Source organism: Dermacentor variabilis, chromosome 2 (genome assembly GCF_050947875.1).
Source record: "Dermacentor variabilis isolate Ectoservices chromosome 2, ASM5094787v1, whole genome shotgun sequence".
Lineage (NCBI taxonomy): Eukaryota > Metazoa > Arthropoda > Arachnida > Ixodida > Ixodidae > Dermacentor > Dermacentor variabilis.
This window is the reverse complement of record NC_134569.1, coordinates 98,980,742-98,997,977: the sequence shown is the minus strand read 5'-3', so window position 1 is coordinate 98,997,977 and position 17,236 is coordinate 98,980,742. Positions and strand designations below refer to the sequence as shown.

At 43.5% G+C, this 17,236-nt stretch overlaps 1 protein-coding gene across 6 annotated transcripts in view; it reads left to right on the top strand.

The window, feature by feature from the left end:
* Positions 1-17,236, top strand: part of LOC142572364 (uncharacterized) — a 32,406-nt gene extending 15,170 nt beyond the window's left edge. For 3 of the 6 annotated variants that reach the window (XM_075681432.1, XM_075681430.1, XM_075681434.1), the window contains 4 exons: positions 2,629-2,793; positions 5,941-6,200; positions 9,535-9,787; positions 16,801-17,236. In XM_075681432.1, coding sequence (XP_075537547.1) covers positions 2,629-2,793; positions 5,941-6,200; positions 9,535-9,787; positions 16,801-16,935 — 813 coding nt within the window. In that variant the 3' untranslated portion in view covers positions 16,936-17,236. The remainder of the gene's footprint in view (positions 1-2,628; positions 2,794-5,940; positions 6,201-9,534; positions 9,788-16,800) is intronic. The other 3 variants (XM_075681435.1, XM_075681436.1, XM_075681431.1) reach the window with 2 other exon arrangements.

Below are 17,236 nucleotides of genomic sequence, written 5' to 3'. Positions count from 1 at the left end.
ACTGACAAAGAAGCTTGAGAACAAGTTAAGGACCGCGCAAAGAGCCATGGAATGAAGATTGCTAAGCATAACGTTAAAAGATTGAAAGAGAGTGGTTTAGATCAGAGAGCAAACGGGTGTAGACGATATTCTAATTGACATCAAGAGAAAAAAATGGAGCTGGGCAGGTCATGTATGCGCAGGTTAGATAACCGTTGGACCATTAGAGTTACCGAATGGGTACCAAGGGAAGGGAAACACAATTGAGGACGGCAGAAAACTGTGTGGAGCAATGAAATTAGGAAATTCGCGGGTGCTAGTTGGTATCGGCTGGCGCGGGACAGGGGTAATTGGAGATTGCAGGGAGAGGCCTTCGTCCTGCAGTGGGCATAAAGCAGGCTGATGATGATGATGACTCTGAAGTTATAGAAATTTGTTCTTTGTTTGTCCTGCAATATATTTTTCGTCACAACGCAAACACTAGTGGTTGCAAATAATTTGAAATTTCTGAAAAGGAACCTGGAAGCACAGAAAATGTATTCTGTCTGCCACATGCAGTTGAAACAAGATTAGCTATATTTGTAGAAGGTTACTCTGTGAGCGATGTATGACATTGTTAACTGCATAAAACAGGTTCCAGTGCCTACAAATAATATGACGTATCTCTGAAGGAACATCATTATATTCAATCATAAGTCTGGACTCTGATATCAGCAAAAATCAATCAATCAATAAATTGCAATGGGATCTATACGAAAGAAACACAAGTATTCCTGATATCTCTGATAGCCAGCAAAGCTTTTGACGACCTGTCAGGGGCTTGCCATGCCGTCAATGTTTGTGGCGCGCATGGTTAGTGGAGGAAAGATATGCAGCACTTCACCACCACCACCACCATCATTATCATCATCATCAGCCTGGTTATGCCCGCTGCAGGGCAAAGGCCTCTCCCATACTTCTCCAACTACCCCGGTTATGTGCTAATTGTGGCCATGTTGTCCCTGCAAACTTCTTAATCTGCAGCACTTGAACAACGTTAAATTAACAATGCGCTTCGCACTGTTATTAATACGCAATGGTAGTGCAATCACTGTGACCACACAGGATTTGCATGTTGGCTTGCTAGTTGCGAACCAGCCAAGCTGAGCTGCTAGCTAAATTGTGCAGGTGAGTCTGTACTCTATCTCAGTAGTTGCTTGCAGCACTGTGGAAGCTACATGAATTCTTCACCAATAGGAAGGCTGAACGCCCCTGTGCTTATCCGCGCCGTGTCCTCTGCTTAGCATCTGCTTGCCATCCTGTCGGTACACGCTCGAGGGTTGGTGCATTGATGTAAAAAATCTTTTGACGCCGTAACCATAAGCTGCGCTTACAAGCATGCAACAGCAAGGCTTTGCTTTACCTGTATGCTTTCTGTGCATTTACCTTGCAGCCTCCTTAGCAACTAGTAAGAGCAAATACCCTTATATATGTTCACCTGTGCCACAGCATCTGCTCAGCATCTACTTGGCGTTTGCTCGCTACCGTCGTCACCCACTGTGCTTGAGTGGAGTAGAAATTGATGATGCAGTGAACAATTAGACTTTTATAGCATTGCACATTGTCAGCGCATCACCAGTGCTAATGCCGTGTCGCCATCTGCTAAGTAGCAATCAGATCAGTTTTACAGCATGGCGCCGGGTCTGTAGGCTTACCACTGTGAAAACAAACAGCCAATCTCAAAAATTATGACAAAACATACCTGATGCTTTGACTTCAGCTTGTTTCTTGCTGAGAGGGTAGAGAGCCAGTAATAACCGCAAATTCAGATTGAAGCGGGTGGTCGGCACTGCATGGCTGCTGCCATGTTGCTTGGTGATCACGGTTAGGGTAGTTGTTACGATTTCAGGTGGTAACTGCCACAGTAATTCTCTGTATATGATGTGCGTGAGCAAAGGTAAAAGGGAACGTATTACTGCACCATATCATGTCACGAGCAAAAATAAAACTAAAGTGGAGCCAATAATCAGCCAATTACGCCCGGAACCATATTCTGCTGTGCAAGGATATTGCCTGTGTATGTCTCGTGCCTTCGGCAGTGCTGCAAGGTATTTAGGAAATGAAGTATGCCCCATGTCAAGTTGCTCTTGCTGAGTATATTATACATTCTTACTACCAGCTTACATATTTTGTGCTGTGAGCAAACAGATTTTCACTTCTCTGTAATCAATATCGCCTTGGCTATTGCATTTGTGGTTTTCTGTTAGCACAGTAATACTTATCGAAGTAAAGCATGGCCAATAATATTTTAGACTTGCTTCATTATGCCCAGTAATTAATGATCTCCTTGTTCGGTATATTGAGGTTACACTGTATTCAGCTTGAGTTGGAGAGTCGCCATGAATCTCAGAAATGATAACATAATGTAGCTCTTTATATTTATCCCAGAGAACACTTCATTTTTGCACTTGGAAAGCACAACAAAAGCCAAAGCTGAATAGTACTTCGTTATAGGCATTAGGAAGCCAGGAAGGCGTAGACTATTGAGAGTGAATGGTTTTGAAGAGTGATGCATGTTATAGCGTCATCCAGCATAAATGCATGGCATGCATGCAAGCATGCGCAGTTATCCAGGCTGCACATCATCCACATATTTTCATCTGCTGCAAGCCGTTGAACCAGAAACCTGCGGGCAGGTCAGTGAGTGCTCGAAGAGCGCGGGGAGACCGCGCTGCAAAAAATGAGCGTGTTCCAGCAGTCCTCAAAGTGCTCGGTGTGCTTGGCCGAGCTTCTCGAGAAAGTCGGACATCAAACAAACGTCTTGAGCAGCCTGTGGTGAGTCTGGGATAGAAAGTTGAAGCAAACTGCTGAGTTAGTTGTGGTTGACTTCCAACCATACTTGCATCATTAGAGCGGCTTATATTAATTTGTGTGTACAGTGTGCAGCTGTGAAGCTTGTAGCTTCACTTGGGTAAAATGTGAAAGCAAGGACAGGAATGTTGCGAAACACTATTTCACTGTTGTGCTATTTGAAAAGCTAATAAAAATATTCTTATTTGACACAAGAGTGAGATATTGAAAGGCACAGTAATGGCTTGTAGCAACATAGCGTGATGATAAATCAGAGGGTACTATTATACTTATAATGTGTGCCTACAACACATGATTGACTCAGTGATTAAATTAAATAAAATATTGAACAGAAAGAGGGAAGTGGTCATGAAGGTGTAGTTCAGGTCATGATGAAATCAAGCACTACCACAATTAGTAACCTACGTGTACGAAAAAGCAACGCTACCTTGTATGCATAGTGTCAGGCATGTATCGTTGCCGCAATTTTTAAGGTGTTTAAGGGCCTACTTGAATTTTATATTCCATTACAAGGATAATTATGCAATGTGTATATATTAATTATGTAGATCAAAGTTCTCATTCTCACCACTCTCTCTGTTCTCACTTACAGTCATCACTGTGCACATACATATGTGCATATGCTAACTCAGCAAGACAGCAATGCTTTCTAAATTCATTGTTCCTCTTGCTTGCTTCTTGTTCCCTACCTTGTCAATTTTTCTGTTGCTTGCCATTGTCTTATCCACTGCCTCTCTTGACGCTTTCAGTGACGTCAGTGACGCACCTGTATATTTCCACGTTTATATCCTGCCAGGTTCCTTTTGACATTCCTTTTGTTAGGTAGGAATGTGAGGACTACACCAAGAAAGCATTTGCCATTATCTATGTCGTTTCTTCGTTTCTGCATAACCCAAAATAAACTGTTGTGTTTGTTACAGCCGATACGGGCTTCAAGCGGCACAGAATAGGGGGCCTTTACTGCAGTGTCTTTGAAAATCTAGACTCTGTTCTGGCATATAAAACTTCAGACACTGCATTACCACGCAGTAATTCTTACAGCACTGTGCTCTTGGCTAGCACTCTTGCCTGTTTGAATGAAGCTCTCGTTATTTTTACGAGCCCTGCAACAGAGTGCATATGAACAACATAAAGAAAAAAATGTACCTTAAAACACATACACACGAGAACGGGGATAGAACATTGGCTAATTGACAAGTTCCCTGGTTGTTCTTTTGTGCTCTGCATCATTGGATTGTCTACTGGTCAATTGTCAAGGTTAAATCTGTTCAACAACTTTCCATGTACTTCTAATTGCTGCCTTATTTTTTGGTTGGTTGCTGGCATGTGCGGTGGGTGTCAATAAAAGGGTGTTCTATTGAATTTGTAAGTGCAGGAGCCTGGTTCCTGCAATACAAAATTGGGTCACTGATGTTGTGGAAGCAACAGAAGGACAGAATGGACTGGTTTAGCTGTCGAATGCTTTTCTTGTGTTGTAATACAGCCAGTTGGCAAGAGAGAGAGAGAGAAACAACTTTATTTGCCACTGCAGGGTTGGAAGTTAGGGTAGGTAGGCCTAGCGTGGCTCCCAGGTGGGGGCGACGTCTTGGGCCCACGAGACGAGTGCCAGTTGTGTTTTCTTGTCTGCTCTCGTCAGCAGCTGGTTCCAACCCTCCTCGCAGGGAGCTGGCAGTAATGATTGTGGTGGAGGGTTACCCTCGCCTCCCCAGAGAATCTGTGCCCGAGTGGCGAACACTCCATGGTCGCACTTAGTACAGACGGGGTCGTAATCCACGCCAGGGATTAAATAAAGCCTAGAATGACTGAGAATGGAATCGGTCTGCAGTCTGCGAAGCATGGTGGCTTGCGCTCGGTCGAGGTAGGAGTGGGGAGGTGGGTACATGCGTCTCATCTCCTTGTAGAAGTTGGTAATGTCAGCATAGGACTTGGGGGCCTCTGCAAGAGCATCCGGGTTCGAGGCGCCGGCCTCCCGGTTAGTTAGGCCTCTGGCTAAATGGTCGACCCCTTTGTTCCCAGAGTTCCCCACGTGAGCAGGTACCGACACTAAGCTTACAGTTCTGTCGAGAGTGCAACCGCGGAGGATGTGAGTGGCGGGGAGAGAAAGTGAGTTTTTTTAGAAATTTTGGATGGTTGTTTAGAGTCGCTGAGAACTGTGCGTGTGCAGCGATCCGCGATGGCTAGTGCGATCGCGACCTCTTCGGCAGTGGTGGAGGAGTGTGTGCGCACTGTAGCGGCGCTGATGAGAGTGGTGGTTGGCGTCGCTACGCAGGCTACGTATGTGTTGGAGTCGCATTTTGCCGCTTCCACGTACATGGCATGTTTGTCGGCGGAGTAGGTGATGTCTAAGGCCTGTGCCTTCAGTTTGCGATGCCTATCGTGGCGGCCGGGTAGCACATTCTTGGCCATGGATTTGATGACCAGCCGACCGCAGACTCCAGTTGGGAGGGGAGCAGTGGAGTGGATGTCACCTGTAGAGTTGATGTTAAAGCGGTTAAGAATGTAACGACCGTGTTTGGTTCGAGAAAGATGGTGTATCTGGTGCAGTCTTGTGTGCCTCTATCAGCTCTGTAAGGGTGTTGTATACTCCAAGCTGGAGGAGACGCTGTGTGCTGGCGGACTGTGGCTAAGCGCTCAGGCATCATCTCTATGTTGCACCTGGAGTGGGTACTGGGGCCAGCACAGTTAGGTATGAGCGTCTGTCTGTCTCATGGGAGCAGCATGTGCAGGAAGGCTTATGCTTACGTAGTTCTTACTCATGTGGTCATATGACAACAGTGAATAAACCAGAATTGATAACCAAGCATATTTGTCAGTGCAACATAGTGTATAAAAAATATCCTGATGTTTTGAGGCCTGTGTTGGTGCTGTCGAACTTACCATGGGAACATAAGGTACCTGTGTTTTTTTGGTCCTGAAATACACAGATACAGGCATATTTCCTAAATTGAATGCTTACAGGAGTAGCAACAGCTTTTGCTTATAACATTTGTAATGTCTTTTTAATGATGTGGCCTAATCAGTAAAAATAATTGGAAATAAAAGCCAAATGCATGTGTGCAAGGTACAGAGCAAAATTTTAAAAAAAACGTGATTGTTTTGAAACTTGCTTAGGTGCTGAGGAACCCTGTGCGAGAGCATGAGCCACCAGCTACGACAACGTCGAAGGACTCGGGAACAGGTGTAGTTCCGAAATCAAGTGCAGGAACAGGTGGCAGCCATTCCAAGGCCCCACCGGTGCGTAGCTCAACAGGTGGTGGCAGCAGCACACGCAAGGACTGGGAGCGACCCAAGTTGCCCAGGCCCAGCAAGGACTACCAGGGTGCCAAAGAGTACAGCAAACACAAGGCCGAACAGCCTGCATCCTCCCATAGGTTGGTCTGTTTAAATATACTATATGTTCTGAAGATTGCACCATTATGGTTGCCTGTCTGTATTTTAAAAGGTGACCAGAGTTGCTGGTCAGAAGTTGGACACGAACACACATGTTAGAATGTTGGTTTTATAAGATTGCACTAGAACAGCTCCTAATCAATAATGGTATTTAGAGAATTGGCACTTGTAATTGTGGGCTTGGCCGTCTTTGTGTCTCTGGTTCATAGTTGTGCAACTGTTTAGAATAATTTCAGTTGCCTGCCATAAGCCTAGAAGATCTAGTATTGCAACAGCCAAGCTTTTATGTATCAGCCTTCTAACTTATTAAAGTTGCATAAATATTCCCAAGCTGTATCGCTGATCAGATTATTTGGCCTAACAGATTCTTATCTTGAAGGGAGTGTAATGTATACTAACCCTAGCTTGGAGAGCAACAATTTGTTGCTGTTGTATAGCAGGTGACTTTTCAAATTTCAGGCAACTGTTCACTGCCACACGTAGAAAGTAAGTATTTGATGTAGTTGAACTGTAGCCACAATACCATAGTTTTGTATACGTAAGTGTTTAAAAATTTGTAGCAGTTTGTGCTGATAAATGTGCACGCCAACAAATTGTTCAAGACTCACCACTGGTGCAAAGTGTTTTTTGCAGGAACATTACAGTATAACATCAATCAAGCTTGTTCACCAATTGTGCTCTACATTGCAAGAGATAATTAACCACTTAAGTGCTTTGGACAAGCCCAGTTTGTCAACACAATAGTGGTAATCTTTGCTTTGGAGGAGCTCAGCACGTCCACAGCAATATTCTCGTTATCAAAGTATTCAGGACAAACGGAGTGTAGCCACTTAGTTTTTCTTCTACTGCATAGACACCAGCACTTGTCCAGTGCTTAAACATGCATTTTTGAAATCACACTCTTTCAAACATTGCAGGGTGTTTTGAAAGAAAACCAGTGTCTGGTGCAAGCTCTGTGGCATAGCTATGTTCGCCATTCTATGGTTCGTGACATTTTATGCACTTTGTCACTTGCCTTAGCAGTTAAAGAATTTACCAAGGCAAAGTTTTCCTTGGTACCGTTCTTTGCTTTGCAGAGTAGTTGATTTTGAGGCACTGTAAAATAAAACATTTTTCTTGCTTCTGAATGTACTGCTTGTAGCAATGACTAATTAATATATATTGCTTAGTGAAGAGATAAATTAGGTTTGCATGCAGAAAGTAGGAAGTAAATTGGTTAAAAACACTTAATATGTTTCTAGGAAAAAGGGAACTTTGAAAATATGCCGTAAAAAACAACCAAAATAAGGTCACTCTTGGTGGGAATAATAAAGTGCTTAAAGGGTTAAGTGCTTTTGTGGTACCTTTATGCCTATTTACTGTTGATGCCACAGTGACTGCTTGGCCCTATTCATTGGTAGGCTTACAATCGGCCAAAACCGCAAACTTCATCTAAAAGATGGTTACAAATTATGTTATAGTGAACATCTCAGTTTGCTTTCTTAGTTTGTCCATGTTTTCAAATCCAGATGAGAAACAGGTTTGCAAAACAGTAAGTTCTTTTATGTGGTGTATGACTATTGTGAAGGTCAGGGTCTCTTGCTTCCTTTTACATTACAAGAGTCAAACCTCGATATAATAAACATGAATATAGTGAATTATCCGATATATAACAAACCAAACCAAAACTTTTTCTTGCCAATATCAGTGTGTAACTAATATCAGCTATAGCTAAAGTAGTTTTGTGTTGAACGTGAATTTGTTATAACCAGGTTCCAGGTTATAAATAAATTTTTCCTGCGGTAATGCACAAGACAGCTTAAGCTGCTGAGTTGTGCATGAAAGCAACAGTACATCTTATGAAGAAATTGCGGTCACTAACCAAGTCAAGGTGAAAATAACACAGAGACATGTCGGGTGTGTTGAGTTATTTTCACCTTGACTTGGTCATTGACCACAATTTCTTCATCATCATGTTACCTGACCAGATGGACTTTCGTTGAACTCTTGACTACAACAGTTCTTCTGTAGGCTTGTTGCACTTACAATGTTTATGTAAATACAGTCAAATCTCTATATATTGAACACGGATATATCAAATTATTGCGCATATCGAACGCTTTCTGTATCACCTGGAAAATCGCATTCATTTTTAGTTTTTTATTTCGAACGGTGTCGAACGCAAAATGGATATATAAAACTTCTCCACCCCAGACCAAGTGCGCTCTGTTGACAAGCAGTGAGCTGTCCATCACACCTGTTGACGGGCGAGATGGGCGTTCCCGGATGCTGCGTACTATCGCTGCATACATAGATCGCGCGAAGGGTGCTATATGAATGTAGTGGTGTACACGCGAGGCGGCTTGGCTAGTTCAACAATGTCAACGATGCATTGCATTTGCTGCACTGACTCCTCCTTGGTGCCGTGCTCTGCGCCTGCCTCGCCTCACGAGAACTGGCAGTTTGCATCCGCAAAGACGTGCGACAGCGTGCGCTCACTGGGCTCACTCATAGACGCCTTGGCAGATGCCCCTTAGTACTTTGTTATTGACAGGGTTTCAAAATGCTTCAACTGATGGGCATGGAGATTACAGCAGTAGCAGTGACCAAACGAAGATGGTGCTGAGGTTGATCCCGCAAGCGCTGATGTTGCCCCGCTTCCGACTACAACTGAGGGTGTAGCTGCTGTGGCCCTCCTACACCACCGGCCGATCGCTTGTGGATCTTTTAGACTATGTTGAGGACCCTGTGTTTAAGAACGCGGCTGCCTGTAAGAAGCAGGCTACGCTGCTGCAGTACTTTGCAGCCTAATAAATAAATACTTTGTCTGAAGCTTCAAGTGAGTATTTACTGCGCCACGATTGAGGCACGATCGGGGATCGTTGCTTGGAGTGCACATTCGGTTGCGCCATCCGTGATTGGCCTAGACCACACCGACTTCGCAGGGTGACGAAATAGGCACGGCGTACATGGTGCAATCGACTGCGTGCTTCCGGCTGACGGAAGTCGGTGCAGCCTAGGCCAATTGCACGCGGCGCAACTGAACGCACGCTCTGAACAGTGATCCCCCGATTGCACCCTTGGTTCATTGATTGATTTGCAGAAGCTTTTGACACATTTCTTACTTGATTTTATATATCGAATTCTGGATGCATCGAATTATTTCGCGATCACCGCGCTGTTCAATATATCGAGGTTCTACTGTAATAAGTAGTGACACTGACGACATGCAAACATTTATGGGTTGTTTTGGAAAAGCAGATTAAACATGCATTGAAGGCACTGCAACATTTGTGGTTGCTTTGATTTATTGGTGATATGGTGCCTCCTTCACAGCAGGCGTGGATCAACAGGTTCTGACGGGAGAGGCCAGGAAACAAGCACCCCGAAAGCATCGGCAACGACTCCAGCCACAGATGACGAGCGATCTGTTGTTGAAAGCTCTCGGGGTGCCACGTCCACCACGAGCACTCCAGCCGAGGGCAAGAACACCAGTTCAGAGAAGGATCGCGAGCGACCATTGGCACCCGAGGAGTCCTCGCAGTCCCGAGCTAAAGACCCTCGAGCAGAGAGGAGGATACGCAACAAGGTAGGCTTTCTTCCACGGCTGTCCGACTGGGAACAGCCTGAAGACCATTCAGGTAAAGCAGCGCCCATAAAGACTTTGTGGAGTGGCCTTCTCTAGTCAGTACCTTAGCAAGGGAAAGGAGGAGTTCTTAATGAAGAGAAAAGTAGGGAGGCCGACCAGAAGAATGTGTCCTTGCCTGCTACTCCTGGAAAGTGGGAAAGGTGAAGGGCATGAGACTGGGAAAAGGAGAGGTAGATAAAAAAAAAATTGTTACTGGCATTTTATGTGCCAAATCACCATGTGATTATGAGGCACGTCGTAGGACGGGACTGCAAATTGATTTTGACCACCTGGAGGTGGTTAATGTGCACCTAAACGTAAGTATGCGAGCGTTTTTGTGTCTTGCACCTATCCAAATGCAGCCGCTGTGGCTAGTATCGAGTGCGCAACCTTGAGCTTAGCAGCGCAGTGCCATAGCCACTGGGTTGCTGCACTGGGTAGAGAGGTAGATTGCTGGTGAGTGCGCAGTAGTACAGTGTTGCTGAATACACAGTATGGTAGTATTCGTGTACTACTCGTAGGAGTAATGTGTTCATACAAAACGTTCTTGCACAAACACATTTTGCACATTCTCACTCACACCCCACATGATCTGAAGTGTAGCGTCTAAGCTCATCTCACATAAGAAGTTCAGCAGGGAAGTGAGAAAGGCATAGTACAGTCAAACCTGGATATATAGAATCTGAATGGGATTACCAAAAAGTTCTACATATAGGTAATTCAATATATAAAATAAAAATATTCAGCAAAAGTTTTGAAGGGGATTTTACAGCTGTTCATTCTACAGAGTAATTTGTTATATGTGGGTTCGATATATCCATGTTCGACTGTACTACACATTAGTAGAACTGTCATGTACAGTGCTTTCTCTTTTTTTGTTTCTTCTTTCTTTTCGGCTACAGTGGATGTTTTTGCTGCACTCTTGTGTTAGATGTGTATGCCTATGACAAGGCATGAGTGCTTTCAATGTTAATTGAGACTTTTCATTTGGTTCTTGAATGCTACTTCCACATGCCACTCCTACAGGGTGTGTCTTTATGCTCATAGAGAAGCGGGCCTAACTTACCTTAGTTGATGTTCCTTGCACTGAAAGTCATTGGTTGTAGTTTACATGTGTTCATTTGACAGTATAACAGGAAATGTAAGAAAACAGTTTTGGCATAACTAATGTAATCTTACGTGCAGTTATACATAAAAATGCATTTCAGTGCATTGGACCAGTATCGTGGCTTGACTGTTTTTATAGGCTGCCTGCTAACCTCTGGTGACTAAGGCAAACCGGCTTTCGAAAAATTTCACTTATCTAATGACCTGCATAGCTATGTAGGCTCTTTTATGTTCAGGTTTCATTCAATATGTAGTATAGTAAAACCTTGTTAATTTGGATTTCATGGGACCGAAAAAAATGGCTGAATTAACCGAATGTTGAATCATCGAGAGTATCCAGAAAACCATAAGCAAGTGCTTACTACGTCAACACGCTTTTATTTAGTGAATGAATGTGCAAACCCTGTTTCTGTTCTGCCTAAAAGCAGTGCAAAAGCTGCAATTGTCGTCATTTTATGACTCGTTCGCTCCCGCAGCTGTGATCGAGGCCTCGCAACTTCCTTCGCAGCACAGCCACGGCACACTCATCCTGATTATTTTCTCGCCAGTGAGCTGATCGCCAACAGATCGTCTGTCCATGGCGACGTAGCCGGTGCTGTTCATCCTCGACAGCTTTGCACCGAGTCAAAACGAAACTACTATTTTTTTGCAACCGCTTCAAAAGAAACTGTGGCTGCTATTGACGTGATTACGAATGGCGACATTACAGTGCTGAAAGCACGTGACTGGCTCATGCACCATGTCAGAATGAAACTACCATTCGCTACAACAACTGTAGACGAAACCGCGATTGCTATTGACACGATCATGGATGGCAACTACACAGTTTTTTTAGGTATGCGACCGATGTGTGTAGTGAGTCAAAACAAAACTACTGTTTTCCGCAACTGCTGTGGAAGAAACCGCGGCCACTATCGACACAATCATGGATAGTGATTACGCAATTATGAAAGCACAGGCCCAGTGTTACGTGCATGCGTAAGGCATGTGTTATGCGTGGCGGTTAGCACAAGCATAAAGGCGTTAAAGGCACAAATAGGCATGAAGCTTTCCTGCACCGTTGTCATTAACGTACGATTTCTGCCGACTATTGCGATGCGAACTCCACTGCTTCGTTTCGATTGTACGCTATTGCCGTTTTTGCTCTTTTGCTTTGCAAATTTGCGGTGCTCCTCGCTTGCTGAGCTCTAAAAGTTGTCCTAATTAACCAATGTGCAGCCAAACACGTCCGAATTAACAAGAGTTTGGTTGCATTGAATAATGCATATGCCTGCTGGGACCAGAGGACAAGTCCAAATGATCCGATTTTCCTAATTGACAAGGGTCCAATTAACGAGGTTTTACTGTAGTTGTCTGTTCCTGAGCAGTTCTTCGCGCAGCTCAAGAATGTTGGTTGTGATTCACATTTTATTGAGTCAAGCAGCTGTTGTGTATCATCACCTGTTGGCACTGAATTCAATGCTGATTGCTTTATTCAGCCTTCACAGTGCCAGCTTGGCAATGCTGTTATAGAATTGTGTTAGCCATTTTTAGAAAAAATCAGTGTTGCTGGATCTTCCATGACATAAAAGAACACAGACAGGAGGAACATGCAAATAGGTCAATCTTTTCGCTGAAAACAGTCAAAGCTCTGTTTAACCCATTGGCTACCAAATAATATGCGTGCTGTGGGCCTGTATGTATCAATTATTATTGCTGCTTACAAGTGCTACACAATTTACTCTATGTATATAGTAAATGCTAAATATATGAAATATCTAACTTCTGCTGTTGTGAACAAGTAGTCCCATCTCTTGACAACATTTTTGATCAAGTATAGCATATATTGCTTGTCACACCATCCATAAATAATTTTTAGACCAACCGTACCAGCTTAGCAAATTGCCGACTTTCGTAGCCAATGGGTTAAACTTAAAGGAACCCTGAAACGATTTTGACAATATTGTACAAACGTGCCGAGGCGTTAGAGTAGGTCCTCCTGATCATTAATTGACACATCTAAGTACTCTGCGCAAAGTGTGTAATTTATTACAAGGTTTTAAAAATGTACACCACTGCCAATCGCAGCACATCGCTCGGCTGAATTTTAAGCCGCCCCTACCATTTGACGTCATTGACCCCAGTGACGTTAGTAGGGCTTGCTATCTGATTCGCTGCCCAGGGCACGCCATCAGTAATTTTTCCAGCTTTATGGTGAACAAATGTTCGTAATAGTTGGAATGTTAGTTTATTTCTGTAAAAAGAAAGTAGCAAGAACAAGTTCCAAGCACAAGCACTTCCGGCATGCAGCAAGCGTCTTCTGCTTCTGTTACGTGCTCCATTTTGACGAGAGCTCCGCAGTCAGAGTCGGTCTCAGTCTTTTCATGAGCATCATGATTCGACTTTGTTGCGTTGTGGGCTGCAAATATAGCGACTGGCAATATGTCAAGCTGCGACATCGTGTACCTCTGCAAAGTAGCATATGAGCAAACTGGCTGGCGTGTCGGACTGCCGCTATCCAATCGGCGCCAGGATTTGCGCGTTTGCGGACATCGCTTTACACCGGAGAATTACTACGGCAATAGTGTTTCGTGAGCCCAGTATTCAGGTAAACGCAAGTGCAAGGGGACAGGGCCTGGCTGTTTGACCTTGCTGTTTCCCGGGATGAGCAGAAGGGCCAATGTGAATAATCTGCATGGTGCAGCCACCTGGCAGCAGAGAGCTCAACCACACACAGTAGCAGTAACGAAATGTATTCTTTGCTGCTGGTGTAAATTTTTTCGCAGGAGTGTAATCATCAACACATTTTTATAAATGTTTAAAATGTTTTACACTTGGTTAGAGCAATATTAGCGCTTTGTTTGGCTGGTTAAACCCTGCGCCAACATGCGACTGGACCATGCAGACTGATCAGGCTGCTCATGTACGTCTATGCTAAAGTTCCTTCATCATCTTGAGTTTATGCCTCCAGCCATCCGTAGAAATTCCCAGCTTGCCTGTGGTTACTAGAATACCAGACACGTTCAGCGCTGCAATGCGTGCTGCTTCGACAGCTCTCGCTTGGGGTCGACTTCCAAACAGCTGCCGGAGAGCCAGTGAAGGTGGAGCTTAGCCACGATCACTTGGCGAACGAGTTGAGGAGAAAATGCATGGCTATGGAGGAGGGTAATTTGTAATCGTCGGTAGCTCACTTAATATGAGACACTTCACACAAATTGTGGTGCGAATGATTAACTTTAGCTGTACCCTACATGTCTACAAAATTTGCCCAAGCCGTTTCAGGGGCCCTTTAAAGGAATAATCTTCTTCGAATGTTTGTATTTGAATATTGAGCATTATATTTTTCAATTTCGCAAAGTGACTTTTTATTGCAATATTATGTAAAAAAATTTCTGTGCAATGCATGTGCACTTTGCAGATGTCATGAGTAGGATCCATGAAAGACAACTAGAAAAGTGCATGACTTTTCTGCTTGCCACTTTTGGCAAGGAAAACCTCATAATTTAATTTCTTGCTGCTTACAACCAGAGTGGGCGCTTGATGCTCGTACATTGTATGTATTACCAGAATATTGTGCTCACATGGGCATTAAGGGATTTCTGAGCAAATATGGCACGAGTGCCTAAACTCACCGATACAGTGGAACTTAGGCGACTTATATTTTTATTGACTTCCAAGTTCAACATTGCATCAGATTTTAATGACAGTGTAGTGCACAAGACGACGGTTATTTACCAGCTTACTATTTTTGAACAGGAGTGTAATGCCACGGAATTTTAAGTAACCTGCTCTTTGGCTGCTGCTGTGTTTTCTTCACCTTGGTCTGTTCCCTCTTAGCTAGAAGAGACTATAATTGCTGCATGTGCTCCCAGAAAGAGTAGAGTTGCATGTTTATCTTCCGTGCACTACTCACACTCCCATTTTGCTGAGCACAGTCATGTTGTTCAGAAAGCCACCATGCATTGTGGAGAAGCCATCACCAAGGCGCAGATAAACGAAGTTGGTAATGGCAGTGCCAATGCATCGCCACAGTTTGGCACCTTCTCTGAGAACAAATGCCCACAAAATTGCAATTGGTCTGTATGGTTTTTACTTTCATTTGGGACAAAACTATAGGGCTAAGTGCTTTCTTCTTTCCTCATTTAGGTTTGTTGATCGGCATGCGTTTGGACGTATAGTGAGCTTGAGGTGTAGCTTTCCCTCACAGCCACATTACACTTGGCATACAAGTGGGCTCGCCTATGCGCAACTCGTACAGTAAATGTGGAATAATGACATGCACATTACCACACCTCGAGACAGATTGGCCAAGTAGCTTAGTGAAGTGCACATAGCTTGATTTGTAATCCCACAGAGTGAGGCTAGGGACACAGTGAAAGACAGTGGAGCCAGCTGGGCTACTTGGGCTTTTGAGTTTAGCTGCATCATTAAATAATAAAAGAATGCTTTTATCTGTGGTGTTAGTAGTAGCTGGCTGTAATTTTTTATTTTCTCAAAATCAGTCATTATATTGATTCTGTTGGGCCTCTTCTTTGTAAACACTGATGAACATGGTTGCCAAGGTTGTAGCATAATTCGCATACTTCATTGGATGTGCTATGCTAGTGTGCCCTTCGTACTGGAGCCTTGCAGCTTGTTTAAACATGCAGAATAATCTCCATGTGTTCTAGCATTGTCATAGCTGAGATAGAGGCTATTCGGAGGTGTCGCTCAAGTGTCATGCAGTGTACTGCATTGATTGCAAGACTCTGACTTAACTAGACCTTTGTATTCTCAAGTCTTGCTAGTAGTTCTATTCTCATGGCTTCAAAAATTCTTCAAAAAAAGTTTATGTTCTTCAGTGACCTAGTTAATGTCTGAGTTTTCATCAAGATATTATATTATTTTAACGTGCGCACTCACAGCTGGTAAGCTAGCATGACTCCCCTAGAAGCTTATAAAATTGTCCACACTATTAAAGCATGGCCTTCCTTGTAAGATCAAGGTGGCATTAGGTGCACACGATAAAGCTGGTACTTTGTGTATGAATTCTCTCTGTCCATTTTTTAGCATCAAATAGCTCTGGTTAATGTTCACCTGAATCTAATGCTCCCAAATTTTATGAGTTCAAACTCACAGCAGGGAAATAATGCTCATCCAGATGTATTGCATGCCCAATTTTTATAACAAGCAAAAGGTAGCATGGTTTGCTTGTCCCTCATTTTTGTGATGAGAAAAATCTTGATTGATTGAAGTGCTTGTTATGGACTACAACTTGCCTGTTAACATTTTGTCATCAGGCAGGGTAATTAAATACGCAGAATTTAGCTACACAGCACATAAATTTAGTCACTCGCTGTGCATCGTCGTAAACCTCAGAAAGTTCATTGTCACTTTGTTGTGCATCGTTGTGAACCTCAGAAAGCTCATTGTCACTTTTCATGGTCCATAAGATGTCATTCTTCGTGCTATTCACTTTGCATTTGTTGAACGCCTTCAAAACTATGTGACCGGGAGGGGGCCTATGTCACCACCAACTACTTTGACCAGTAGCAGACAGAAGTCTCCAAAACGTTATGAACATCTGATGCAGCTCCGTTTCCATTAGCTGCAGCATGTAAAGTGATTTTTCTTTTGAGCTTTTGTAATGAAGTCAGTGTGTCTTCACCCACCTAAGTACATAAAAATGTGCTCCGTTGCCACCTTGAGCAGTCAGTGGCAATGGCAGTGGCTCCGGGAGCAGGTCATTGGCAATGCTGCAAATGCGGTTTTGGTTTTGTACCCGAATATAAAGTGCAGGCAACTTTTTTTTTTTAGTCAGATATGCTTTAGAACTGGTCAAGTACAGTACCGTTACACTGTATTTGCTAAACCCTAACCGGGATGTAACTTTTATTATTTTTCAACAGGATCGACCATCTATTGAGATTTACCGGCCTGGGATGAGAAGACTGTCTCAAAAGGCTACATCATCACAAGAGGAAACACCAGCTGCCAGCTCAAAACCAACGAAAAGCAACAGCAGTAGCAAGCTACCCACTTAAACTTCTGTACAGTCAGTCAGTACTGCTCAGGATGATAATTCGTGTACATGAGTTTCCACAACTGATAGCACTTTCCTGAGACAGTTTATATTTTTCTTTGCTCATTTCTACAGAAACAAAAATCCATGTTTTTTTACATGTGACTGCTTTTTTTTCTGTCCCTTGTAAATAAATTCAGTTGCAGTGATGTCCAGTGCCCAAGTGTTAGAGCATGATGCATTGTGAGATACGTACTCGATTGGAGAAATGTTGACATTGTGCAAGACGGCTAGCTTGAAATAAATGGTATGTTATAACTGTG